General features: G+C 44.6%; 1 protein-coding gene across 3 annotated transcripts in view; it reads right to left on the bottom strand.

Annotated features, from left to right (window-relative positions):
* Positions 1-27,461, bottom strand: part of LOC126047383 (CCN family member 2-like) — a 43,875-nt gene that overhangs the window by 11,296 nt on the left and 5,118 nt on the right. Inside the window, exons 1-3 of one of the 3 annotated variants that reach the window (XM_049820951.1) lie at positions 22,757-22,822; positions 9,954-10,162; positions 1,625-1,834 (exon numbers count right to left, since the gene is read on the bottom strand). In XM_049820951.1, coding sequence (XP_049676908.1) covers positions 1,625-1,687 — 63 coding nt within the window. In that variant the 5' untranslated portion in view covers positions 1,688-1,834; positions 9,954-10,162; positions 22,757-22,822. Of the gene's footprint in view, positions 1-1,624; positions 1,835-3,701; positions 3,774-3,916; positions 4,131-9,953; positions 10,163-22,756; positions 22,823-27,461 lie in introns of those variants that run through there. The other 2 variants (XM_049820950.1, XM_049820949.1) reach the window with 2 other exon arrangements.

Below are 27,461 nucleotides of genomic sequence, written 5' to 3'. Positions count from 1 at the left end.
CGTCAGGACTTCTCTTTCCTGATCAGTCAATGTCCACACGAGCCCAGGGAACCAGCTAAGAGGGCCAAACCAAAGAGGATTTTTAAAACGCATTTGGGCTTGTGACTGCATTCAAAGGGCTGGGAAAGGAGTGTTCTGAAGCTGAGCTAGCTGTTTGCAAAGTGCTTTGGGAGCCAGGAGGTAACACTGCAAGGTAGAAGTAATATAATAAACACGTAACTGGTTCTCTTTCACGTTCCAAGAGTGGCAGTAGATAAAGCAGCCAAAACACTGAATTACCGTGGATAATACCTGCTCTCCCTTCACCACAGGCTCTCAAGGCATCTTCCCAAGGTTGCTGCAGCACATTGTACAACAGCGTATTACAAGAGACAAGAAACATTACTCCCATTTCACAGACAGAGCATGGAGACACGAAGACTGGCCCAGGCTGAGCCTGGCAGAGCTAAACATAACTCCCAGCAATCCTGGTTCTACTCTCGCCTCTGAACAACACAGGAGGCAGACTCAGGAGTAACAGCTCTCATTTCCTTGCTGGATCCACTAAACACCACTCTCAGAGCTCAAAGAAAGTCAAAAGTCCCATTTCCGAGGTAGCTGGCAGGTTTAGGGAAAATGACATCACCTCAGAGTAATCACAGAATCATAGAATACCAGGTTGGAAGGGACCTCAAGGATCACCTGGTCCAACCTTTCTTGGCAAAAATAATAAATTTGGTAATAATAAAGTGTCACAGTGGTGGGATTCACTGCCTTCATTTATATGACCAATATAATGCTGCCAAAGCTGGGTCAGAGCAACAATCAAGATGACCATTCCAAATCACAGAAATTACCCTTAGATCACAGTAGTGTTAGGTGCACAGGACGCCTTTCCTGGCAGGAAAGTGGCTGGCACATGCTGGGTGCTGCCAGGAGCAATCAAACAGACCTCATCAACCAGAAGTTTATTACATCTATCAGCACAATAAGCCGTGCAAGGCACAGTGGCTCTGTGAACCTGATTTCTTCACTGATCCAAAAGGCACTTAACTGCAATTCAGGTACATTAATGACTGCAGCTATGTTCCTGCTATTACTGGTACTGTAATAGCACATAGAAGTCCTAAGCAGAATCAGCTGCTCTGTGCAGCACTTGTATTAACACAAAAACAGGCACAAATCCTGCTCTGGAGAGGCTGCAGTCTAATTTCCCCCTCGGGATCAGTTTTTGGGAACACATGGGTGGATGCAGTGGCAGCTGGGGAAGGATGGTGATGGTAAGGACCTGGGATACAAGACTTTTATTCCTTGCAGTGACATAAACTCAGTGACTTCACCTCTCCCTCTTGTACACCGGGGCTGGCTTCTAGCTCACAAGAGTGGAGTCAAAAAAAAATCCATTCACATTTGCCAAGAGCTTTGAGATCCATAGCTGACAGGCATTACGCGCAGTGCAGCTCCGAGCGTCATTTAGTTACACAGTACATTTGCATTGTTCTGCTAACAGCCAAACTTCTCTCAGAAACCTTTGGAGGCAGGTGGCACCTGGGAAGATTTATCCAGCCTAAAGCATTCGCATGCATCAAAGCAAGAAGCTGCAATGCCCAGCCAGCAAACAGAGCTGCTGCAGTGCAATACATACCCAGCCAGGTGCAAGGAGGAGGAGGAACAGGGTCCAGGTCACTGTCCCCAAGTTGCCAGACATCCCGAGTAAAGGGAAGGGAGGGGATTCAGGCTGCCGACTGACTCACTCCTCCTTCGGAGTTTCTCCTCGCTCGTTGGAGAAAGTTGCACACCAGCTCCTCTTTAAATAGCCTCCTGGAGGGGGCGTGCCCCGCGCTTGAGTGACAATCTGGAAAGCAAGCCGAAATGGGTGCAACAAAAAATGTCCAAATTCCAAGGAACATGAGCAGATTCCTGTGGCCCTGGTGGTTACGGGGCTGCCGGCGCAGCCTGCAGCTTGGTTACTTTCCACGTGGGTAAATCAAATCCCAGTAAAAGCAGGATTATTATTTTTTAATTTTCCTCTTTTTAACTCCAAAAGTATGAAGCTTGGGACAGCTTTCTTAATGCAACCCCCCTTTCCTTACCTACATCCATTCCTTTTTGGCTGCAAGAGCTGAGGACTTAAATAAGCACAGCTTTGTGGTGCTCAATGTTTTTCCTTTGAACAGGAGGGAGAGACGGAAAGTTCAGCGCTGTTAGGCACAATTAGGTACCATAACTGACCGTGCATCACCAGCGCTTGCTGCTGCCAGCTCCAAGAAATGAAAGTTTCATGACTGTAAAGGCTGCCATCTGAACTCCTGCAACTAGGAGCTGCTTGTTTTATGAGGCAATGAAAAGCTACGGGGTAAAGATTATTGATAAAGGACAGCAATTCCCCATAGTGCTTTATTTGCGCCTCAGGATTGATGCAGGATATAACACATTTTTATCTCAGGGCATGATCTTTTTTGTTTGCTGCTGAAATACAGAACCAGGCTTCTCCACCGCCTGCACAAAAAGAGCTTTAGAATATGAAAGAGTTGGTTTGTATATTAAAGAGTTGTTTTGTTTATTCCCAAACAGCAAGTGGAATGCTGCCATGGAACGATGAGGAGAAGGAGTGCAGCAGAGGGCACTCTTAGTCCTTGCTGGCCTGGGGTGTGACAGAGCAGGTTGGGTACCGGACAGGAATCCTCTGTGCTGCACATGAAGTGGCCTTAAAAAGACAGAGCCATGCCTTTGAGTCAGGACCTCTCCGGGGTAGAAGTGGTGCAAGATCTGTGTACTTACCTTGGGCCAACATAAAGCAAGGGGCAGGAGCATATGCAGAATGCACTGTGCCATACGGTCCCTACCACATCCCTGCAGAGTGTGCTGGGAAGTAGGGGAGAAGATGAAGAAAAATATAGGGAGTGTGTAGTGGGTCATTTAAATTTGGCCTCCTTCCTGCGTGCCTCTAAGTGTAGGGCATCTTAGCTGGGAATCAAACCCTGCGTTTTACTCAGGTCTTTTCAGGTCCCTGTGCAACGCCAGCTCAGCTTCCACACTCCCTACGCTACTGTTTGTCCACTGCTGAAAACAGACAACCCCGACTTAATTAATTAGCACTCGGAAAGCCCCTTGAGATTTGAGACTGGAGAGCATTAACACAGTGCAAACCACCTCAGATGCACCTCCTTCTTCTCCTCTTCCATAAGACGAAGGATTTCACAATCATTTCCGTAACAGCTACCTCTACTAATGTCACAACAAAGGATTATGTCTCCACACAAAGACTTAATGTACTGGAGGTGGCATAAACATCCAGTGCCCTAGAGCAGCTCAGAGCTAAAGACAGACTAGCTGGATATACATTCCTCCCCATTTGGAAGGCTTGGCACCTTAAACTATGTTGTCGCCTAAAATTAGCTGCTCACATTTCGCAGGACATTCTCCTACTGCTCGTAAATAAGACAGGGATAAAGTGCTACACACCTCCGTTCTCATTTTCTCACACAGCAAGAGTATAAACCACAGCTGAATTCCAAGCCATATGGAGCATCTGAAGGTGTTATATTTGTGCCTTTTTAAAAGGACAGTGCTTAACGTATGGCTTGATTCATACGTTGCTCCTTGTCCAAGAAGCAGCAGTTGCACCTCAAGCCATGATCTTCCAAATTCTGCTTTCAGAATTTCTTTTAACCTGCTGCATAACCTCAAATGAACTGTTCAACCAAAATCATAATGCTTACTTGCCTGTCCTGAGTTTTGTGGGGAATATTCAGCACTAAACCAGCACTATGATTGCTGATTAAGTTTTCAACCTACAACAAAAACAAAGAATAATTTGATTATAAAACATCCTTACCAAGCTACTCATCATCATCCACCTGAATGCTTTCAACTTCCAGAACAGTAGCATAAGTAAAACGTACAGAGGTGCAATCCTGCTCATCCCTCAAGCCACCTTAGCTCTGCCACGGCCAGCCAGCTGTCTCCCCTGCCTTGCCAAGAGATGAGTGTCTGGATCTACTCTAGCTCCTTTGCTGGATAACAGAACCAACACCTTGCACCAGCCTCTTCACTGCAAAGCACCAGGAGCAGCACCAAGCCCTCCACATGAGTGTTTCTCAGGACAGAGAAGCCCAGAGCAAGTCTGCCACCAAGGCACCTTTTTACCAGAAGCTGAAAAAAAGTAGAGGGTCAGCAGAACATGAAGGACAAGTGAGGTGCCTACACCCATGGTCCAAGATTTTCTTAAGGCACTGGGACAACCAAAACTACCCCTAATGCTAGCAGCTGAACTGTTCACCCCATTGGACATGTCACTTGCCAAGAAGCAAGAGAAGAACATGAAGGTTGAGTGACTCAGAACGATCAAAGGGAGGAAACACTCAAGTTAACACTGAGTTGCATCTCTTCTTTTTGCCTCAGCTGCCTCAAGAGAAGGGATAAAGATGTCAACCCTGCTTAAAATCTCCCCCAAGCAAAGAATAGTGGGTGTTTAATTCACCTTGTTACGTTCTTCTGGATTCACTCACCATGCCCAACCAGTAGCTTTCCTGAATTTATAGTAATTAAAAAAAGAAGACATTTAGATAATTGCTGAAAATCATGTAAGGGTAAAAAATAAAATTAAGGCAAGCACACACACAGGTTTTTTGCTCAGCATGATCCCTCCCTGTGGCACTCTGCCTGCAGAAGCCAAAATAAAAAGCTGGCACAAACAGCATGTAGGGGGAATCATGCTCACCCAGTCCTCAATGACTTCAAAGCTGTCCCCTGTCTCAAAGCTGCTCAGTTGCCCACAGGACATGCCGGTGGCTTTCAGGACTGCTCTTTACGGGAAGGCTTTCATTCTCACAGCTGGCAAGTCTTGGCAAAAGTCACTGTTGGAGTAGATCACAGGCAATCACTCTAATCTGGCACTCTTTTAACTTTATAAGTCTCGCCGAAATTATATCAAACACAAATTTGGCCCAGCAGAGATGGTGAGCTTCATCCAGCTAGATGGTCTGAAACACAGGAATTTCATTTAATTGTTCATTACCCAACTACTGATGCCTGCTTGATGCATCCTGCTCACATCCTCAGGCTAAACTGATTGCCAGATTTGGGACCATGAAGGAGTCCTGACCCCTGCTTTTTGCTGTATTCTGTAGTTTAAAGGTAAGATGCAATTCTTAAGATTGTCTGGGCACTTTCACCCAGCTTCTCCTCTGATGATACAAGACATAAGTGGGACTGTTGATTTCTCCATCTGTGGTATATTACTAATAAAAGAATGAAACCCATCAATGTCTATCAAGGACGTAAGTTTGCTTCAAGATGTGGAAGGAGTTCTGCAGGTCTCTGTGCTTTGGGGTAGGACAGGTGACCAGTTTCTGAGTGCTTTTGGGCTAAACATGGTTCCTAGAGACTGAACAGCTGAGATTCTTGCTCTTCCAGACCCCTGTTCCAGTTCAAGTTCAGTGCTAATTCAGCATCTGCCTAGAGGGACATTTGGGGTCAGGCTCATGCTATCTAATCCTTAGGCACTTAATAAAGGCATCTACATTAGAAGCCTAATCTCTCTAGGGTCTCTTTATAATCAGTGGAGAAGGACCGAAGCTCCTGAACTGCCTTCTGACAGTCCCTATCTCTTGCTCCATATGCATCAGCTGTATCACGATGTTATTTGCTGTAAATTGTCAAGAAAAAGTGTCATATAAAGGCAATACCAGAGCTCAGCAAAGGCTAAACGCTACAGCATATCTGACTCCAATCTGGGTGGGAAAGGCTACCCTGCCCTAAGGACGGAAAGGGCAGGAAAAACCACCCCTCCCCACTTCAGCACAGCCTTGGGATGAAATCCTGACGGCATGGAAACACCCACTGGCTGCAGCAGAGCTAGGATTCCCCTCTCCGTCTGGCTTGCCAGATACTACAGCCCCAAGGGCACGCTGCTGTGCCCATCGTTTAAGGGATGTCAAGCAGGGAACAAATTTCATCCCTGGCTGCAGAGTTCCCTAACGAAGTCTACAGTTATTTTAGTTCTAGGAGGAACACTCCATTGTGTTTGAGGATTTATTGTGAAATAGAAGCCTATCAAGGGACGCAAAACTTGGGGCGGGTGGGGTGCCTGCTAATGTCCTTATAAAGGAAGTAAATATATAAAAACACTCTTGGCATCACGAGTTCGGAAAGAGCCAGTGCTTAGACACAAAGCTTGCCAGCAAAAGCACACATTCTCTCCTGGGGAAAAAAAAAATGCCCCCCTGGAGCTTGATTTTGGCAGGAGGCAAAAAGCCAGTTCTGCAGCTTACTAAAGAGTGTGCAGCCAAGGGCACCCAGAGGGGCTACCAGGAAAGACACCAAACCCCATTTATTAATCCACAGGATTCTCGTTTCAGAGCAGGTGAACAGTAAGAAAGTCAACACTTCTAAGGACGTATGTGCAACAAGAATCCTTCCCAAAGCAGAGCACCTCAGGTGTTGAGCTCTTTGCAAAAACGCCTTGGTTATGGAAGCAGAGCACTTGACAGTCTTCTCCCTCCCTCTTGCCCTGTTTCCGTTGTTGTGAGAAATCTGGCCTTTCACCCCAATACAGGGCATAGCCAGCTGGGAGGCTTTCAGGCTAGGACCACTCTAATTACCTAACCTGACTTCTTGCCTAACACAGGCTGGAGGATTTTGCCTAAATAATGCACAAGATCCCGCAACAAGGGCTGATGTGACCAGCTTCTGCATTCTGCCTCCAGGCAGGCTGCAACCAGCTCTGAATGTGGCGAAGAGGCACAAGTCCATGCACGGACCAGTCCCTGGACTAGAGCTCCGGGGAGCCTGGCCTAACACCCAGGCCTGCCACAGACACCCTGCATGACCCTGGGCACGCTGTAGCTACAATGCCTTCAAAAAGCAGTTGAGAAAGGTCTGTGAGCACAGCTTGTTCCCTGACCCGACCACAGCCTGGGCTGTGCAGACCTGTCTGAGGGCACACTCTGCAACAGGCGTGCTTGTGCAGGCAGGTGCCCCAGGATCCCTGGGGCTCAGCATCCAGGTTACTGGTCCATGCAGAAAATCAGACCTCGAGGGCAATGCAGACAAAGTTGCGGGCAATCGCATTCTGCCTCAAGGTTTGTCAAGGTGCGATAAAACAGTACGTGTTCCCTGCAGACCAGCACAGGTCTCCACATGGTAGTGTAATAGTGGGTGATCTTCTGATACCCTTAACAACTGCAAAATTTGTATACAAATGTGAGTCACCATCACGGCCAGGAGCATTTGTGCCAAAGCACTGGCTTGCACAGAACTGCAGGAGGAACAGGCCCTGGGAGGAAACAGTCAGCTGCACCCACCTGTGAAATGGATGCTTCCGTGGGTTTTTCCACTTCTTAACTTACTGCATGCTTAATTATCCTGAAGGAAAACTGCTGGGAGGCTATGTTTAAGGTGGACTTGGGCAGGCTCATTTAAGGAGGCCTCCTGATCTACAGGACTCCTTCGGTGCACAGCTCTGATGTATCTGAATAGCACTCTATCTTTTATGGGATTTGGTTCTCACAACACCTGCACAGATAAGGCAAAAAAGGATGTGCTCAAGGTAATATGGCTTGTGAAAGAGAAGGGACTAACGTGAGGTGTCTCTAGTTATGGACTACTGCATTAATCACTGGGTTCTGCCACCCCCCTGAACAAGCAGCCACTCTGCCATAATTACCAGGAGCTTTTCCTAGTGCATAAGCCAGGCACTGCTCTGTCTGTGCAGCCAGGTGCAAGGTTGAATCCTCCACTGGGTCCCATCTCTCCAAAAACCTCTGACATCACCTAAACTCAAAGGCTTTCTGCCCTAAAATCCAGGACTCAGACCCTCAGTCAAAATAGCTCTGCTGAAATCAATAAGTCTTCCCTAATTTATACCAGCTGCACATCTCACACAGACTGAACAGGCAGCAACAGGTCCCTGAGCTCTGCCAGGCTGGTAGGACCTGGAGGGGTGGGTGGCCTACCACGACTTGTGTGTATGTCTCATTAGGGATTTGGGATTCCAACAGGAGCCTGCCCACACCTTTCCCATTCACATTTTGGAAAAATTCCAGCTCATTACATGGAATCAGTGAATAATTTAGGTTGGAAGGACCCCTAGGTCATCTGGTTCCTCCTGCAGCTGATCCCAGTGCAGAGGATAGAGAAGAAGGGTAGACTTTAGAGACCAAGAGAGAAGTGCAGGTCAGTGGGGTCTGCAAGTTCAGCAACGGAGTGTTCTTGCCAGCTTGCTCCTGTATGGCACAAATGAATCTCAGCACCTGAATCTTTGATTAGCTTTCTAGCCTCTGGGGCTGTAATTGTGAGCCAGCCTTAACAAAGGGTTAGCACCTTTAGAGAAGCAGGGACTTCTCTCAGCTGATGGGATTGTTAACCTTGGAATGTAATGCAGACACCTTCGAAATTAGCTGTAAACCAACTACTTCACTGCTGATTAAAGAACATGATCTTCCTCTGAATGTCTGCACAAACTGCGGGAAGTTACAAACTGATGAAAAATAATTTGGGAAATGTTAAGTGTGACACTTTCACTTACATGTTCTTAATTCTTTGTTTTTGTTACAGGCACGCATCAATGAGGTTGATCTTTCATACTTTTTTCATTTATTTCCTTACTAATAGATTTCTTAGAAGTTTCACATCACAAATGTTTAAGAAAAGACAAGTCCCAGGCTCCATGAATAGCCTTGTTATGAGTGGCATAATTTTACACAACATTAATAAGGAAATAGTCTGTATTTCAGCTATTCTTGCTTTCAGACACACTGAACTCACACAAGCTGAAGAAGACAAAATGTTTCAGCAGGCTGCAACCTGCATGAGGTCTCTAGTGGGGCTTTCACGTAAGCAGAGTCAGTGCTGTGCTCCTGGGCCCCAGCAGTGGTCACCTGCTCCTCTGTCTGTATGCTGGATGCTGTGTGCTGCTTCTCAGCATCTGGTGCTTCTCCCTTAGCCCCTTGTCCTAAACAACTGCCCTAGCTCTCTTCCCCAGACACTTGTGTGATGTTAGAAACCCTCTTGCGATATTTGGAGGTGACAGTTTTATTAGCTAGTAGTGGAACATTACTAGTTCTGCCTACAAACGCTGCATTTTTTCATACCATTTTATGTACAGATACAACAGCATTAGTGTTACAAACCTGTTAAACCACTTTAAGTTCAGAGCCTTTATTTTCAGTATGGCTTTTGCCACACTGTCTTTTAAATACCCTGTTGCTGGTAAAGCAACCACTATGACAGACGACTAAAGCTTTTACAGTTTAGGCCATTTTACCCCAGAGATGCAGCAACAGATGTTTTCAAATAAGTTTTACAAAGCCTCAGTCTGCTGTTGTTGTTGCTGTTTTAAGGAAGTTATTTGAACCAATAATTTTCATCTCTATAGTTTAAATTGTTTCACCCTCTGAAGCATGATGTCATCTGGCAAGAGGTGCACAAAGATGGGTTTGAAAGCAGACTTTAGGTGAATAATATTCACTTGTTTTTTTTCCAATCTGATCCCTGCAATACAGCCATGAGTCAGGTAAAAGAAAAGCTGTAGCTGGTTCAATTTCTTTGCCAGGCAAATAGCCCCAAATCATCTTTACTCTAATGCCTCTTTATGCAGTCATTTCACAATGTTCTCCCTTGTGCATTAGACTGGAAATTAATGACCTGCCTGGCAGAGATAGGCCAATCTGTTAAGTCAAGAGGCTTTGTTAAAAAACAGTTATTGGGGATTCTCAAATTATTACAATTTTGAGCCCAAGGTGTCCTGACCTCAAAAAAGGGGATAGGTGAAATGAAAACTATGGAGCCTGGCTATGTTTCAAGGAAGTATGGAAAAAAAGGCTTTTCCTGCCTGGACAGCTCTTGGTCACTTGGCACTCAGCACCTTCAAAAACTACAGAAATGTTCTCGACTCTAGTATTAACTGTTAGAGCTCTGTGTGTCCCTGATGTTCCAAGTGGGGAAGCAACTAACCAGCTACATAGACTCACCAGCATCATTGTCCTTCCACTAAAACAGTGAAACTCGTACTCTCCATGTGCAAGTCCTCTGGATCAGTGAAGTTCCTGCTCTGCTATGCTCATTTTCCTTCAGAGGAAGCAGTGAGGGCCAGGACACAGCTCAAAAGCCTGCAAGCCCTGCAAGCCTGTTCATTCTGCCCCAAACAAGGAGGGCTGGCAGGGCCTTGTGGATCCCTTTCCTAGAACAAAGGAAACAAACAAAATTACTTCCAGCTTCTCAAATTCTTCTCAAAATAATGTCAGCTTAGTCTGTCCTGCTATACTGTAAAAAGAATCTGGAGAAACAAAAAGAATGAGACAAATTCCCATGCTTGCACTGGGGCTATTCTCTTTACCAGAACGTACATGGGAAAGAGCTTGTGATGCTATTTTAAGTCCTAGGTGTATTTCAAGGGGATCTCAGCTGAAGAGGCCAGGCTGTGCTGAGTCAGAGGGGAATCCCATGAACGAGCCTCATGACAAGCATATAAGACCCTTTTTCGTCCTTCACATGGACTAAAATTAGAGTTGAAAGAAAGAATCTTGTGGCAGAAAAATCACCCGCAACAAAGGGACCTCAGGAGCAGAAGCATGAGGTTAATTTGACACTGCACTGATATAACGAAAGCCAGAACTTTACCCCTAGCATTCCTGTGGCAACTGCACAGTGATTATGCTAGTCCCTGCTTTCATCAGAGAATGATTTCAGCTGGCAGTGGGGCTCAAGTGATGTGTTCACTGCAGGATGAACTTCTGAGGTTATATACACAGCGCTGGCAATCATTCCTTCCCTGGTGATTTTGAGACTAACTTTATGGATAGTCATCCCACAGCTCAAAGTGTTATGAGGTACAGAACATTTAAAGCAGCATTGTTGTGATCGACAAGGATTTCATGTTCCAAAAAGATTACTGAAACATTCTGCCTGGTCAGTGCAGCTACTGGCCGTGCGCCTTTTCATCAGCACCAGCTGGTCTTCAAAAGAAGACAAAAGATCCCTGCTGAGAATGAAGCCCGCAAACAGCAGGCAGAGAGCCCAACCTTTTCTGGAGAGGGGTTCCCACAACCCTGGTCCACGGAGCCATGTTAGCACCAGGTTTCGGTGACCCGGTGTTAGATTCAGATCTGTGAGCTCAAGACCAAACCCATTCTCCCTTCTCAGTCTTAAGGCTGGAAACGGTGTTTACTGCGCGGCCCCCCACCAGGCTTGGCTGGCTGCTGGTGCAGCTTGTGCCAGTGTCTGCTCAGCTCTTTCCCACACTCAGAATCTCATTTTTGCTGTTCCACAGGCTACAGCATAACTAGCCTTTAGGGGAGACTTGTCAGTGCCTGCAAGCTCAGTCTCATCTGCTGCCATGAGCTCAGTACAGCCTCTCCTCCAAAGCCAGCACTGGGAGGTCATCGCTTGCCTTGGGTTTGAATGCCAGAAATACCCAACTCAGCAGAGATTTCTGGCTCAAAAGCTGCCACTTCCATAGGAGCCTCCAGGGAGGGGAAGGGATAGGCTTCGCTTAATTGTTTTGTTTTTAAAGTAGCACTCCCTCATTCTATTTTTGTCCTACAGTTGTTTTAATTGGACAGCTCTAAAGCTCTTTGCAGCTCATTCAAAAGGAGGGAGAGAGAGCAGACCCTTCAGCATTACCCCTTCCCTACAGAGGGATTGTTGCTGTTCCAAGTCTTCCCACCTAATGACTTATCGGACAAAAGGGAGAGCTCTTGATCTGTGCCAATGACTCCAAAGTGACGTGGGGCACAGCAGGGTTGGGAAGGAGACAGCGTGAAAGAGTTTTCTGTCTTCTCCTCTGAAAGGGTTTTCTGTCCTCTCTCCTTGAGTTGCCTCCTGAAGTCATTGTGCCCGTGAATACTGTTGAGGAAGGTGACTGGCATGGCAGGGAGGCAGTGATGTAGGATGTGCACACAGCATGCTTGGCAAGAGGTGGCTGACTTGTAGCTGGAAGACAGAATAGAGCAGCTCAGGAAAAGGGATCTTAAAATAATCTTGTCACTCAAATCTCTCAGGTGAGGCCATGAAATGAGCTTGGAGTACAGCAATTCCCATCTTCTTGCAAGGTTTATTATTTTCTTTGGTTGTGGTCGAGTTATTTTCTGAGCGCAGGTGTTCCTGTTTGCACATTCAGCAACACTTCCCATCAATTCATAGCAGAGTGAAGCTACGAGGGGACAACAGGTCCTTTCCTGATCTCTTTAGTGCCGCCTCTGCAGTAGTCAAGTCTCTCCTACACACAAGATCTGAAGTAGGTCCTTTCTATTTCCCGAGAGAGAGACACATCTGCACTGGGTCTCCTGGGCAGATGATTCCATGTAAAGCTTTTAAAGAGAGAAGCTCCTAATATTGCAGTATCTGGGGTTGTTCTGCCCCAGGTGAGAGCTCAGTGGGCACCGTGAACATCTGGCTTTGGACGGCATCAGCAGAGCCATAGCAGGAACAGTCAGCAATCATCAATCCCCATGTTTCTTCTCTATCAGACTCTCTCCTCAGATGATGAGAGGGACGAGGTACAGGGGAAGGTCTATTTTCATGTTGTAGATGCTGTAAAATTAAACTGGAGGGAGCATGCTTGTGTCATGGAGGCTAATGAGCACCTCTATAGTAACAGCACTTCCCAGGTGTCAAGTGCATGCCCTTTTCTTAGGGAAAAAGGTTGTAGAAAGCATTGAGCAACCACAGACCTTGCACCAGCCTCTGTGCTGCCCGAAGCAGTCTGCTTGGTGGCTGCTGGAAAGCACAGAGCATCTTCAGTGCTAGGGGCAAGAGCGGGTCCAGCTGCAAATCTTACCCCTGCTTTCTGGATATATAGCATACCTGTCTCATAACACCTAGGGCCAGCAGCTAGCATGGCTATAGCTCATGCTGGCTCTGGTGAGCCAGGCTTTAGTGGGAAAGCTGATATTCTCCTAGCAGGATTTGGGCTTTCCTCAGGGCATGGAAGGGAAGGCGAAAGCATTTCTCCTTTCCTTTCCTGTGCAGAATGGAGAAGCAGCACATATCTGACCCTGCTATTCCAGTCCCAGGTAAGTGAAATGGTCATAAGAGCATCTGTATGAGATATGAGTAAATGTGAGGGAGGATACGGGCTCTATGGCAGTTGTATTATCCTTCCACATCCTTTACAGGAAGATATTCACTCCGTAAATATCATGGGTTATGGCTGGGCCTGGAGTTCATGCTGAGTTTAATGGACTGTGCTAAGCAAGCAGTGTGCATGTGAACCTGCATGTGTATTTCTTCTCTCTTGCTGGAGGGAAACTATTCTGGGTTCTCCCTACCTGACCGACAGCTCCTGAGTCAGGGAGCTCTGTGGCTCTCATTAGGCTAAACTGGCATTTCAAAATAGTGCTGCTGTATTTAAGGAGGGGAAGAAAGGCAAAACCATCCAGTATCAATGAACATCAAGTTTATTCCTGAGAGCAACAGGAACCTGAAATCTAGAGAGAGCTAGAAAACATTGATCAGAGGTAGGGCCTGGGAGGCCCCACCAGTTTACACCAGTTGAGCATCTGACCTCAATTCCCTTTGGGCTTTTGGCACTCAGACTGCTAGGGTGCTTTTGGAAATAATTCTAAGCATTTGTCTGCATCTTCAGACCCCTAACTACCTCCAGTTCAGCACTGGATCTCAATTTCTTCTGGCAGCTAAGGTTGTTTTGATCAAGGTTTTGGCCTGCCTGAGGGCTCAGCGCCAATAGAGAAGCTGCTGTCGGCATCCCCAAAGCTCAACCCCCTCCTCTGTTAGAGCATCCTGCTCCTCCACGTTCCTGTTGCGTATACCTGGAACTGCTGTGAGCGTGGCAGGATGACTGCCCAGTTATACAGCCACAGGAACTGTCTCTCTGCAGTCCCCCGTGGCATTAATCAACACACTCCCTCCAAGGGTTCCTTCTTTGTTTACAAACTAAAGAAACCCAAATTCTTGCATTACTGAGAATTTCCGCTCAGCTGTGGGTCACATTTTAAGATTCCTGTTTTTCTTTCCAAGTAACAAATGTTTGTTTTGCTGAAGAAAAAGAGAGTGATCCTGTTCCACATGAACGGGTGTAAATCAGGAGTAATTCCACTGAATCCAAGGGGCCAGGAGCAGGGAAAACCCAGCATGAGTAGTGCATCCTGCCCATTCCTATGAACATATGAAGGCCAGATTTTTTAATTCCTTTACCCCCCACTGCTTTTGTTCTCTTCCCACCCTTACCCTGTCTCCCTGTTAGAAAGAATGTCATGACTGGGATGTCGAAGAGCAGTTATCACTAGATGTTTGGTTGGGTTTTTTTAATAAATATATGATGTTCTCCAGATGCTAAAGAACCAAGTAGGCTTCAGATGATCGCCTCTGCTCTCATTTACACAGCTATAAATCCTGAGTCACTCCACTTACTTCAGCAGACTAATGCCAGATGGAAGCAGAGGAACTAAGATCAGCATCCAACCCTGAGCTACTAAAAGCAAACTGACCAACTGCATTTCTTAGAGAAAGACTTTTACAATGATTAATGACAGACAGATGAACAAAAGAGGGGCCTTGGGACACATTTCTCTAAGTCACAACAATTTTCACTTAAACAACTGGGACATTTTTTAAAGCCCAAAACAAGAGAGAAAAAACTATTTACTGTGCGGAACTGACCTAGTTTATTTTTTGCTTCTTTTTAAGAAGATACATGCTTACTGGGAACATGAATGAAAAGGTCCTGTTCACAACTTTGCCTTAACATTGCCTGAACTAAAAGTCATTTGGGTTTAAGTCAACATGAGTCAGGCATCAGGCGAAAAGAATGGTTCCCACAGCCCCAGATCAGGAATCAGTGCCCTTTAATACAACTGCTTTTGCTCTCAGTGGTGCCAGGAGTCCAGGCAGAGTCAAAGGAGCTTTTCTAGGTTTATGCAGCTTCTGCAGAAGCCAGAATCAGGTGTAGTTTTGAGGTCCACCCAGTAACACAGCTTTTGCTCTTATGGTTATGTACGATTAGTTGCAACTGCATTTTAGTTTGGTTTCAGTGGGCCAGTTGTAACCCTGGTTCAAGTTTGGGGTCTGAGGAGCACTGGATGAGAAAAAGTCTTGCAAGAAAGGCCTTGTGATCCTCCCAAAGGATGTCTGAGAAGCAGAGATTTCCAGGCAAAATGTTCATCTTTGCACACTAATCCAGCTTCTCACAACTGCAAGACACACTGCAAGATCACTTGCACACTTTTTCTGACCAATTTAGGTTTGACATACAGTTAAGTCTCCTGTTTACATCATTTCTGAAGTGAATCATGGACATTTGTGTTGTGTTGACACAAATTTATGGACAAAGTTATTTGATTCTTCAAACGGTTCCCAGATCCTGTTTATAAATTCTTTTATACTTTAGATCAGATGCGTCAGCATGAGCCAGGACACCTTTCATTGTTCTGGTAGTGCAAAGCAGCCATAAGCCTAGTTTAGTCAGCCAGTTAAAGTGGATTTACTGGTGCTTTGGACTTGAAGCTGCCCAGACAGCCAGAGGATATCAGTGAATACTGTCTGCATGTGGCACATTTCAGATGGATCCTTACAAAAAATGCGTACTTTCCTAAGAGAGATGTTTGTGACACTTTATGCTCTCTTCCTTCCGTAAACATAGCGCATTTTATTGAAAACAGCTGGATTTGCACCAGTCTCAAAGAGATTATGGTCTGTGCTGGTCTTGTTCTGACAGTTACAGGTGTCAAAGATGGTCAGTAAAGAACTTTTTCCGTTCAAGGTACAAAATGGACGTGGCAAGAAAAGTGCATTTTAGACACAAGTACAAGCTCTTATATCGGAGTGTCTGGGCATGTTAAAATCTTTTTCACATGGCTTAGTGTTTACTGGTGTCAGAGGTGGATAGCCTCAGAGCAGCTGTTTGGCTCATTAGCTCTCAGACATGGAGAATGTTTGTCCTGGGAACAGTATTTATAACCTTCCTAGGCAAATGAGAGCCAAGATATTTCAAAACACAGTTTGTACTGGAGTGATATCTCTCCTCCTAAATACCGCACCACAAAAGTTTCTAACTAGTCACTGGGATTACCAAGACAGCAGGGAATCTAGCGGAAAAAGTGTATTCTAGATTTTGTAGGCCAATCCTGCTTTTGGTTAGGGTAAAGAAAGAATAACTTTCTTGAGTTGACAGATCTGTGGTGTTACCTGGCCAAAAGCAAGTTAAGAAAGAATCAGTTCCCATTCCTCTTTTATGAGAAGAATGTGCAGTGGGAGAGTCAGAACGGACTGTTGGCTAATGTAGTCTTTTATGAAAAGACTTTACAAGAAGGCACAGGTGAGGCTTTCTAAAGTACTTAAGTGCTGCAGCATCCTATTTGCAACACTAAAGTCATTAGGATCTCATCAATAAAAACTTATGTGACAAGACAGAGAAGAAAAGGATTTTCTGCAGAATCAGTCACTTCCCTCTATTTCCCTTGCTTTCTTTAAGATTCACGTATTTAAAACCTTATGGCCCAAAGAAGAACTAATTTCAAATAATCTGTAAGTATCTATTTGGAGATCTTCTGGCAAGTTTTACAGTATCACAGGGTTTCTTAAGAAGCTTTTCCAGCGCCTGGGAGCACATATTTTCTTTCCCCGCAGAAAAGCAGCAGCTATTTGACATTCCACTCCTCAAGGTGCCTAGTTCCTATGTCTCTGAATGATGGATTTCTCTGACCACCACTATCCAAATAAAGGGAGCCGCCAGGCTTTCCCAGAAACATGAAATGGCCACATCCAAGAATCTCAAAGGCAAGCAAATATCCTCCTTTTTAGAGTTGAGAGATAAACAACTATTCAGCAGAAGCTGTGAAGACAACATTTGACCCACATCCCTACACTTTCACTAGCAGCTGGTGATCTAGGGTATTTTCCAATCTTGTGATATATGATTTTTTTAATGCTAGATAACCATCTTGTGAAGAATCACCTTCAATTTAAAACCACTATTTTAAAAACTGAATCTCAACTCTTTTATATCCTACTCCTTTCTCTATTCTACATCATTAGAGACACACTGCCACTCTGAGCAGAGACTCCAAATGTCCTTGCACATGCACCAAGACAAATCAGAAGACTCAGAAGACAACATAGCTATGCTACAGTGAAATGGGTACAGTCATTTCCATGGGGTAATTACCACTGAATATTCCTAGCTTGATTTCCAACCACACAAAACAGTCCAGTCACTTCACCTCAGCCTCACACACTCTCCTTTCGGTGCTTCTTGATATGTTAACTACATATGTGACTTTTTAACTCGATTGTAACTTCTCAGGATTATCAGGAATGGAATCAGATGGGAACAATCTGCTACTACTTCATCAGGAGGATGTGACTTGCAGTGAGTCTGAGACTAGAAGGCATGATAAATGGTAAGATAGACGGATTATAAGTTCCAACAAGGGATGCTGGAAAAGCCTCAAGAAGGAATAAAAAATGAAGCAGAAGAGGAAAGTCTGTTTTGAGAAAGTGCTGGTCCCAGCTTGTTGTGTTTCTGGAGGCCATATGTGGATCTGTATATTTTTACATCAGCACCTGTCCAAGACGCACCCCTCCTTGTAGGTGCCCCCTTCATAGGAAATTTCCACGGACACACTAATTCACAGCTGCATACAAAATGCTTTGCCATGTCCCTCGGATGCCCCTAACCCATAAAACACGATTTCAGAGCATGGCTAGAAAATCTTGTCAGTTCCCAGGCTGGTACGTAGCGTTCAGGTGTAACAGGAATGATATGGTTACTTTGCACGGTCCTGCTGAGAACTACATCCCAGGTTTTCATAGATTTAGGTTTTGCTTAGCATTTTAATTTTTACCATAGGACAATCAATTGGCTGCTTCAGATATGGAGAAATCTGAAAGTGTTTTCCATATTTACAATGGGAGAAAACAATAGCGTGCCCTTAGGTCCAGGTCTCTCTCAGTTATTCCCACCTCCTGCCTCAGTTTAACTTCTGCAAAAGGAAGGAAGTCAATCAATCCAAGGGAACACATTTCTTTCCTATCTGCATGCCATGAGACTCGACAGTGGTGTGCAGAATGGAGCACAAAGGCGGCACCTTACACAGCACAGCTGAAGCACCATGGCCTCATCTGACTCCTCCTTTTACTACTTTAATCCTGAGTCCCCTACCTCTTGTCACACTCACACTGGAACCGCACTCAGTTCTTCAGTTCTCCACCCCTCTAGCCCAAGCCACCTCATGCAGCCATCACTGTGCCTGAAATAGGAATCACTGAGTAACAGAGCCAAAAAGTTGAAGTCACAATGCAGCAAAAGGAGAGAAAAGCATTTCATGTGAGAGGCCAAGCCTGCTCCAGTGTCATCTCTGATCATACCCAGCCAGCCACTTTCTCTCTTTGCTTCATTTCTCATTTTCACTGGTGGCAAAAAAAGAATCTGTCTTGTAACAAGCTGACCTTTCAGCTGAACTTCTCAGCCCCTCCTCATCTTTTGAATCATATGTAAATAATTATACTAGTATTGAACATTTACCTCTTCTGAACATAGTGCCTTTCCACCACAAAGCACCTTGCAAAGTTTAAAAGCTTGGCCACAAATCCCCAGGGAAGCAGCTTTCTATCCCTGACCTCAATGTGCAACAGAAGGTACTACAGTACAGAGGAGAGAGGCAACTTGCTTGAGGCCACACAGCAAGACTACAGCCGAGCCAAGAGCAAAAGGCAGCTCTGCTCACTCTCTGCACTGAGCTTGAACCAGCCAGTGCTTTTTCATTGACACTGACAAGACAGATATTCCAGTGATTTCAGTGAACAAAGAGGGCCCTCTCTGGGCTGCCGTATGCTGCCATGTGTTTCCCTGCTGTCAATGATTATCCATGGGATTTCCAATAAGGACCTACAGTCACTGGCAACATCTGCTGCAGGGTTTCTCAAGGGGCTGAGGACGGGCTGTTTTTAGCCTTTTGTTTATTTGGACAAGTTCGTTGCTTGCCAGAAGTGCTCTCCCCCCACTGCATACACATACACACCCCCACATGCCCTTTCAAGCCAGAGAGCAGGGCACCTTCCATCCCACACAGGCTGCTTTGTAAGGCACAGCTCTGCAGGAGGCCATTCGTCCCTTCTCCCTGGAGCCAGTTGCTAAAAGCAATGCTGAGATCAGACAAAAGATTTCACCCATCAGTTGGGCTGGGGAACACAGGGATTGCTGTCCCGAATCAGACCGTTGGCCTGATAAACCCAGCATCCTGCTTCTGGCAGTAACCACCCACCCTCGATGCGTTAGAGGAATGCAATTTCCCCTTCCACAGATGCATCTAGCCAGCCATGCAAGGCCTGCTGTGGTGCACGGATAAAGGTTTCCTTTCCATACAGCCAACAAAACAGGAAAGACTGAGCTCCTGCTGTCCAGTTGTGTCCCAAAAGTTCCAAATACTGGTTTCAGATGGAGCCAAGGTGATGTGCTCAGAGCTGAGTGAGCTCTTGAGCTTCCACATGGACCAAAGAGGGCAAAGACCCAAATTCAAAGATGTTGCAGGATGTTGGAAAAGCCCCAGATCTGAGGATCTGCTCAAGAGCTGGATACAGACATCATACAGGATCTGTTCTCTACTGAATAGTGTGGACACTATTATTATTAAAGGCACCTTATAGGCAGGATGCTGTAAGCGTGCTGGACTGCCAGCCCTGTTTATCAGTCCATTACAGGATCCAGTTCTCCTTTCACATATAGTAGTGTAGGACAAGGCTCAGACAGAAATCAGTGACAGCACACAAGACTGAGTCTGGCTAAAGGAGATGATTCATATAGGAGAAATGACTATCACCCTGTTTTTCTTCCTCCTGTATGTTTTTACTCTATTCCAAAGCTCTGTCTGGTGCACTTAGCTCTTCACTTCACTACTACAGTTACCAGCAAAGAAATCCCTTAAATGGCAAAAGAGAAAACACAGCTCCATGAGATTTTGTTTCCTCGGAAAACTAAAGAAAACTCAAAGAGTCAGTTCATGGGTCTTCAGGGAACTCAAGAGCACTGTTTCCCTCTCATCTGTTTGCCAATTTAAAGTGGGTCCACTCACATTCACAACTAAACCCTTCCAATTCAGTGGTTTAGTTCATTTGCCCCTAGAACAGCCTATTTTGGAGATCTGGGGATGTCTTGAGGTACTGAAGATAAATTCCAAACATCTCCAACTCATTGAACAAACACATGCAATATTTATGCAGTAATGCATAATAAGGGAGCAATGCTTTGTCCGGCACTCAATACGAGAAGGCTGGCTGCATTTAGATATATTCCAGGAGTATTTTGCAGCTCTAAGTCTTATCACATTGGGTGGGACCTTAGCTAATATCAGCAGTTAACTGGGGCTAAGCAACCAACAGATGGATGCAAAATCTGACCTCTAAGGAACACTCACATGCTGCAGGCTTTGGTACTGCCAGTACATTACCAACAGACTTCCCAATCACTCCTAGTGATTTCTGCAGCAATGCAGGGCACGCTCCACAGTTGTCAAGTTGACACAGCAGTTACGAGTGCAACAAAGGTCAGCAGAGACGTCAGGAGAAAGGAAGCCTTGTTACGGGTTGAGTTTGGTCCCAGGAGGGAGCTGCAGTTGCTCTCCCAGGCATTATGAAATCAGCAAAAAGAGAGATTCAGCCTGATCATAAGAAAAGAATGTCTCTGATTTCCCCCTCCTCAGCAGCGATACGCCACTCCACACAACAGAGAGGAAGGATGAGTAAAGTGAGCTCACAGCCCAGGCACCCAACAAAGACAATTGGTCCAGACCAAGAGAGCAACCCCAGGTTTGATCACATTGTTCAGGATTATGGATTCTCGCTCTGACTCTGCACTGGAAACAACGCTAGCTTGTATTCAGGGTGGCCACTCAGAGCTCATGTTCTGCTGCGGCTATTGTTCTACATGACAAACACAAAGCCTACGGTAAGTGAAATTACATGTTGGGCTTATTTTTAAAAGCATTAACGTTTAGGGAAAACTAGGAACTTGTACCACTTTGGGCTAAATCTGAACAACAGAGAAAATAAATCAGAACAGGCTTCATGCACATACTTTTCTATGAAGAAAGTTGTTTACTATGCATATTACACTCCAGAAAAAATCTGGGATAAACAAAGTTGAACTCTTATTCTTCTCTGTCCTTCTTCCTGTGAAAAAGTCTTTCCAAGAGAGAACTAGCCCACCATCTACTCACCCCATAAGCCCTGTTTAACTCCTTGTGAATATCAGTGCAGACATTGTGGAAGACAGTCTTCTTCTCATCCTGTGCACCACTACGCTGTGCTAGTGTTTCCAAACACTCCTTCCCTTGCTTCACTAGACAAAATACACCTTTCTCCAAAGACAGCAGAACAGCTTGCCTATATGCCAGCTACAGATCTCTTCTGGCAGGCACCAAGCACCAGCAACTCCAGCAGAAAGCAGGAGATTAAATCATTAGTTTGCAGAAAGTGCTTAGCATATTTAAAAACTAGGACTTCTCCTTCCTGTATCCGAATGCTTGTACCCAAGAGATTTTATGGGCACAACGTTGTCACCTGTTGGATCATTAGTCAGATACATCCAATATTCTGTCTAAGATGATGACCAGTTCCTTTCCTACATTAGCACACATTGTCATGTTACACAAAGAGGTGCACTTTAAAGAATGAAAAGTAATGCACTGATGTTTGAACATGCGGGACTTACTTTAAAACGTCACACTCCTCCTGATATGTAGTGAACCTAGCACTTTTCAGTCTCCATATGACCTTCTTTTCCCTGCAAACCTAGAGCCAGTCTGTGAGCTTGTTGACCATGGCAGAGCTTTTATGCCCAACAAATAGCAGAGCTTTCTACCCAGTGACCAAACACTGAAGACACAAACTGTCTCCTTGGACACAAACACCCAACCACACACATATGTCTTGCTCACTCCTGCAGCCAAGACTCACTTTGAGGTCCTCATGACTCAAAGCAGGGCAAAATGGAGCTTCTCTTGGTCCAGGCTTAGCCTCCAGTTGCACAAGCATTCTTTTCAGTAGAAGCACTGGCTTAAGCAGGTCCCATATTTCCGCCCCTTGTCACCCTTTCACTGTCTCCACAACTTGCTTCTGCAGCTGAAATACGGATTAGGGAACTGACCTGAAATAAAAATAACCTAACAGAAAGAAAAACAAAAAAGGGGGGGATTTTGTTCTTTTTTCTTTTTTTTAATTGAGGTAATTCCCTAGCTGGGCCATCACACAGCCATGCAAAAGGTACAACAGGATGAGAGAGGGGAACAGCGTACGCACAGAACGATCAGCCATAGCAAGGAGAAAGTGACTGTGTTCTGGAAGTGCACTGCTGCTGAAAAGAAATACTTGTGAAACAAAATCCTTCACTGTGCTAAGCCTGCCCCGGTTTGGAGCTATTTGTTTTGCACTAGAGACTTGAGAGCCTGTCCACTTCTGACTGAGAGCCTTCCATAAAGCAAAATCCCCACGTGGCTGCCCATCAGCTCGAACGGATCATTGTACTGCAATACTGCCATATTCTTGGGTCAGTCTCTAACTACTTTGAATAAAAACAACCATAAAGTCTCAACTGAAGAAATAACTTCATTGACAGAAGAAGAAAAGCATAAACCTGTTAATGTAACTACTGCTATTAATAATCTTTAAACACCCAGGCTGAAACTTGGGTAAGGCCCACAGGAAGGCAAGAGGCAAGCTCCAGGTCCTTGTGGTTCACGAGAATTTCCTGTCTTGTCAGCGCGTGTTTCCTCTGCTTCGGGGAGGGATGGCATCCAAGGCAAACGGCATTCCTTTTATTCACCAACCACGGCATCATCCGAAGGAAGGGGCGGCCGAGTAGCTCTAACGCTGACAGATGGTGATTTAGAAATTGAACCGCTGGGAGACCCAAGCCAAATCAGATATGGGGCCTCAGGGATACCAGTGGTAACTCCAGTAAGGATGTGCAGCTATTACTCAGATTAATTCTGACTGCTGCTTTCCTAAGGAAGCTGTATCCAGCAGGGCGAGGAGCATTTCTGCACCCCCAGAGACAACCAATTGCACGTACTAACTAAGCTGATCATTCCCCACCTGCCTCTTTGCAGCTGCCTCTCGGAGTGCTGCACTGGAGCCACAGCATTCAGAGCACAGAAACCTGCGGGGATTACACGTTACTGCTGGGGAGCAGGGGGGAGCCTGTGAAACTGGCCAAGCTAAATGGCAGGATCCCAGCGGAAGGGAGTCCCGTGATCCCTCTGTTTTCATAGTCCAGTGAGAAAACACTCCCCATCTTGTTCCTTTTCATCAGCAGACAAACTTTTGGAAATCAGATCCTTTTCAATTAGATGCCCACACGTGGATTTAGGAATCTGGGCAATCAGGTTTGTAAATGTTTAGGGCAGGATTTTTCAAAAGCATTTGAAGCACATGCTTGTGAAAATCTGTCCTCTAGCAGTAAAGACCTCAAGGTGCTGTGGAAATGTTCTTTAATTAGTGCATGCAATTTGTGAGGTTGAATTATTTCGTTAGCCCCATTTTATAGATGGGAAAGCCATGGTACAAATGAGGCAGCATGTTTCCCAAGGCTACATAGCGTGCTAGTGCCCAAGCCAGAAACAGACCCTACTGCTTCTGACTCCCAGTTTCTTGCTCTAATTACCAGAAAATTCCTCTCCTCTATGGCACAGCCAACTGGTTCCAATAATAAATCCAAGCTGTTGCAAAGATCAAGTCCATTTTTTCATTGCTTAACCCAAAAAAACATTTAATTTTCAAAACACAGGTTTGGCTTTTCACCAGAGAAAGGATTTGTTTTTCATTATTCATCTGTTTTTTGGGTTTTTTTCTCTCTCTTTTTAAAAGCCAAACATTCAATAAGTCTGTTCAATATAGAGTTCCTAGGCTAGGAGCGCTGCAACTATCATTACTCTATAAATCTTCATTATTCTTACTATAAATACACTTCTGTATTTTTCATTTTGTTATTTTTATGACTAAAGGTGGCACCTTTAGCAAACCTCAAAATGCTTTCCAAAATTAAGAACTTTGAATCAAATCTTGTAGTCCTTACTTCTGAGAAGCAACGCTTTTTAAAAAAATGTAACATTCTTTGGTATATGTCCAAAGCAATAACATTAACCTATGGCTTTTCAACACTACTTTAATTATGCCAGTGTTTATGGTGGTAAAGATAATACTGCCTTACTCAGACACTGTCAGATTGTTACAATGGTACCTTATGTTACCTATTCCTGTATGGGAATAAGCTAAATCAGGATAAAATATATATTATTTTTTTTTAAACTGTACCCACTCTAGGTATGTCAGAACAAAAGATTTGTGAAGAAGCTTTAATGTTAGTAGGTACTTCTCCAAGCATGTACAATAATCACTGCTGGGCTAAAAAGAAGATACATGCACAAAAGAATGACACTTGTCCTTTTTCAAAAGTAGCAGAATATTATTTCTAGCTTTGCTTTTTTATTTATTTGTTTTCCTAACCCAGAAATTCAGATTCTGTGGAGCCTGGAAGATTCTCAGAGAAGTAGAAAGTAAGTGAAAATAGTTTTATCACAGAGTTTATGAGTGTAAAGACTCATCTGTTGAAAGGAGAAGCAAATGTTAATTAGATCCTTAAACTCTGTTTCTCATCCCCCATTTGGCACAAATGAGTAATTAACATTGTAGAGAAAGGATGCTTTTGTTAAAGAACTAAATCCCACAGACTCTTCCACCTTGTCCAAGAACCAGTAACTCACTATAAATAGGAGAACAATATCCATCTGCCTTTTATCTCTGCTCTGCCCACCCCCAGCCCCCAGAACTATATCTGCTCATAAATCAAAGATCGACTCACTGGTCAAACTTCTCAGATGTACCTTGCAATAATACCTGTGGTCCTCAAAATGGTGGAAACGATCGACCAAGATTTGGAGTTCTTTATAAAAAGGGCTGTGATTCCACTGTCAGCAGCACCCTGTAGAGTAACATGACCTGCATATTCTCCTTCACCCCGTAAGATGGGGTTGTCCACAGTTAATTTTGCAGTACAACAACAGGAGGCAACAGGGCTTCACCATGGGTAGTGGTAACTTTAAAACTAGATACCTTTATGGGGCTTGGTTGTATTTCCTTAGGTCTAGAGCCTTGTGCTGAGCATAAGCTCCAAAAGCAATACCACTCAATGGAGAACCAAAGAGCTTTAGGGCTTGCAAGTGGTTCAAAGGCAAGCGAGGAGATCAAAGTTGTTCAGCACATTCCAGCTGCAGCGGTGGTGGCACTATTAGCTTCTCTGCCACACAAAAGAAGGAAATAATAATTTTTTCCTGGATGCTTGTGATACGGACACTAGCTCTCTTTCATCATAGCCAAAGAATACCTGGAAAATCACATCAGAGGATTTTAAATTAACTCAATTTATCTTCAGTATGGAGAACACTAAAATGGGAGAAACTGGCTGGGCTGAAATTTAAAAATCAATAAACCACACAAAACTTTTGCTGCAAGACTCAAGCCTATGAAAACCCTCTCCTATTGAGCTTTTAGTCTGAAAAAGAGGGTACGTCCACCTTCCTTTAAGTTTGTCAGCTTTCACTAAAACAAGAGCAAGCTCAAGAAGAATCTTCTCATTGCATTTCTGTCCAAGTACCAAGACTTGCTGAAAACCTTGCAAACAGAAATCAGAAATAAGTAAACTACAGTTTACTTCTGGAACCATGCTACTCCAAGCCAAAGAGTTCGGATAGCAAGGCTTTATCCTCTCTAAACTTAGGAGAAAACTCTTCAAGATTCCCAACCTAATTCCCCAATCCATGTTTGTGGGAATCAGAGAAGCAATCTAAATGTTTGATTGATTTCTCTGAAATTTTCAGCAATCAACCATCTCTAAGAAAAAAGCCCTTCGTAAACTGCACTGTTGGCAACCAAGAAAAGATACAAGTGGCTACGGGCTCTCTGCTCACTGAAATAATCAATTCAGTTGGCCTCTGTAGCAGAACATTCCCCCCCAACCCCAAAATAGGTACTGCTCCATCAAATCCAGAGAATTTCAGGCATTTATAGCATTTACTACACCCAGATACCCTCAGATCAGCCTTACAGATTTAATATACCCTGCAGTATGCAAAAACACAGGGATCCCATCCTGGAAGACGTGTGAAAATCATCTCCCCTCCCCTTCCTCATTCATTAGAACTGGTTTATTTTTTTTTAAATATAAGGTTTAGATCCTTAGAAAATTCCCTTGAGATCATCTACCTAGTAATTGTAACTCCGATGGTCTCATTCACAAAAATGGTCAGTTTTTGGTTTATTCTGATTTATTCTGCATAGTTGGTTCCAGTGCTACATTGTAAACCTCAAAAATTACTGGAGTCAATGGGAGATTTGCGCATGGCATCCACATTTCTGCAAGCCAGCTCACTGTATGCAAAGGTACCTCTCCCACCCACTCACTCCACGTCACTGAATCTTGTTGCAAGCACAGAGGAACAGCAATCTTTCCCACTCCCAAAGAAATGATCCAGTCCCCCCACATGCATTATCAAGTATATGTATACCATATTCAGGGGGTTCTCTGATGTACTTATAAAAACCACATAAAAATTCCTATATGAAGCCTACTGCCTAATAAGAAGAAATCTCCAAAAACCACATTGAAATGTACTTTGCTGGAAGTTAAGCAGCCTTCTCATCCTGCCTGCCGAAGAGTTTAGAGGAGAACAGATTCAGCCCTCTTACCTTTCACTCATGGGAAGGCTGTCCTTAGCAAACCCTACCCTTCATCTTTGATTTCTGGATTAAATAAATCCAGTTCCTTCAGCTTCCTTCCTAGGTCCAGAGTTTAGACCTCTGGTTGTTCTTCTTGCTCTCCTTTGGTCTCCAGTGTGTTCTTCTCTTCCTTAGTGCTCAAAGCTGGGAGCACCAATGCCTACCAGAGTGGCATGATTAATTACATCCATATCTCACGTGACTTTCCTGCTAATACATGCCAGAATAAAATTAGTCTTTTTTTACAAGTCACCAACAGTTGAATCATATTCAGCTTGTTGTCCACTCAAACCTCCACATCCTTCCCTGCTATGCCACTACTGAACTATTTCCCACCCTTTATTTATAAACCCACTCCGGTTTTCCTTACAGTCAGAAAAGTTGTCTAAGAAAACCTGATATACCTTTTCTGGACTTGTAGGAAGAAATGTACCAACAGTAAATGCTAATTCAACTGCAGAAGCTCCTAGAGAGACAGAAAAGACAAGTGAGCCCTGACAGTTCCCCAGGAAGCCTCCTTGTTGGTTCTCCAGAAGCATCTGAACAATGATACAATTTGTAACTGTTCCAGAAATCAACCCATGAGTCCCTCACATGTCACTACTACATGAATGTTATTTTTCTGATCAATGACCATTGGCAGGGGGGAGGGGGGACGGGACGACTACACAAAAGACATTTCCAGCAATCTCCAATTACTGTTATGTTTTCAGTTTAGTTTTCAGGCTGCAGGTACCAAACAGCACCGAGTAGAA

Source organism: Accipiter gentilis, chromosome 17, assembly GCF_929443795.1.
Source record: "Accipiter gentilis chromosome 17, bAccGen1.1, whole genome shotgun sequence".
NCBI lineage: Eukaryota > Metazoa > Chordata > Aves > Accipitriformes > Accipitridae > Astur > Astur gentilis.
The sequence above is the reverse complement of the archived record's forward strand: the minus strand, read 5'-3'. Positions and strand labels throughout refer to the sequence as shown.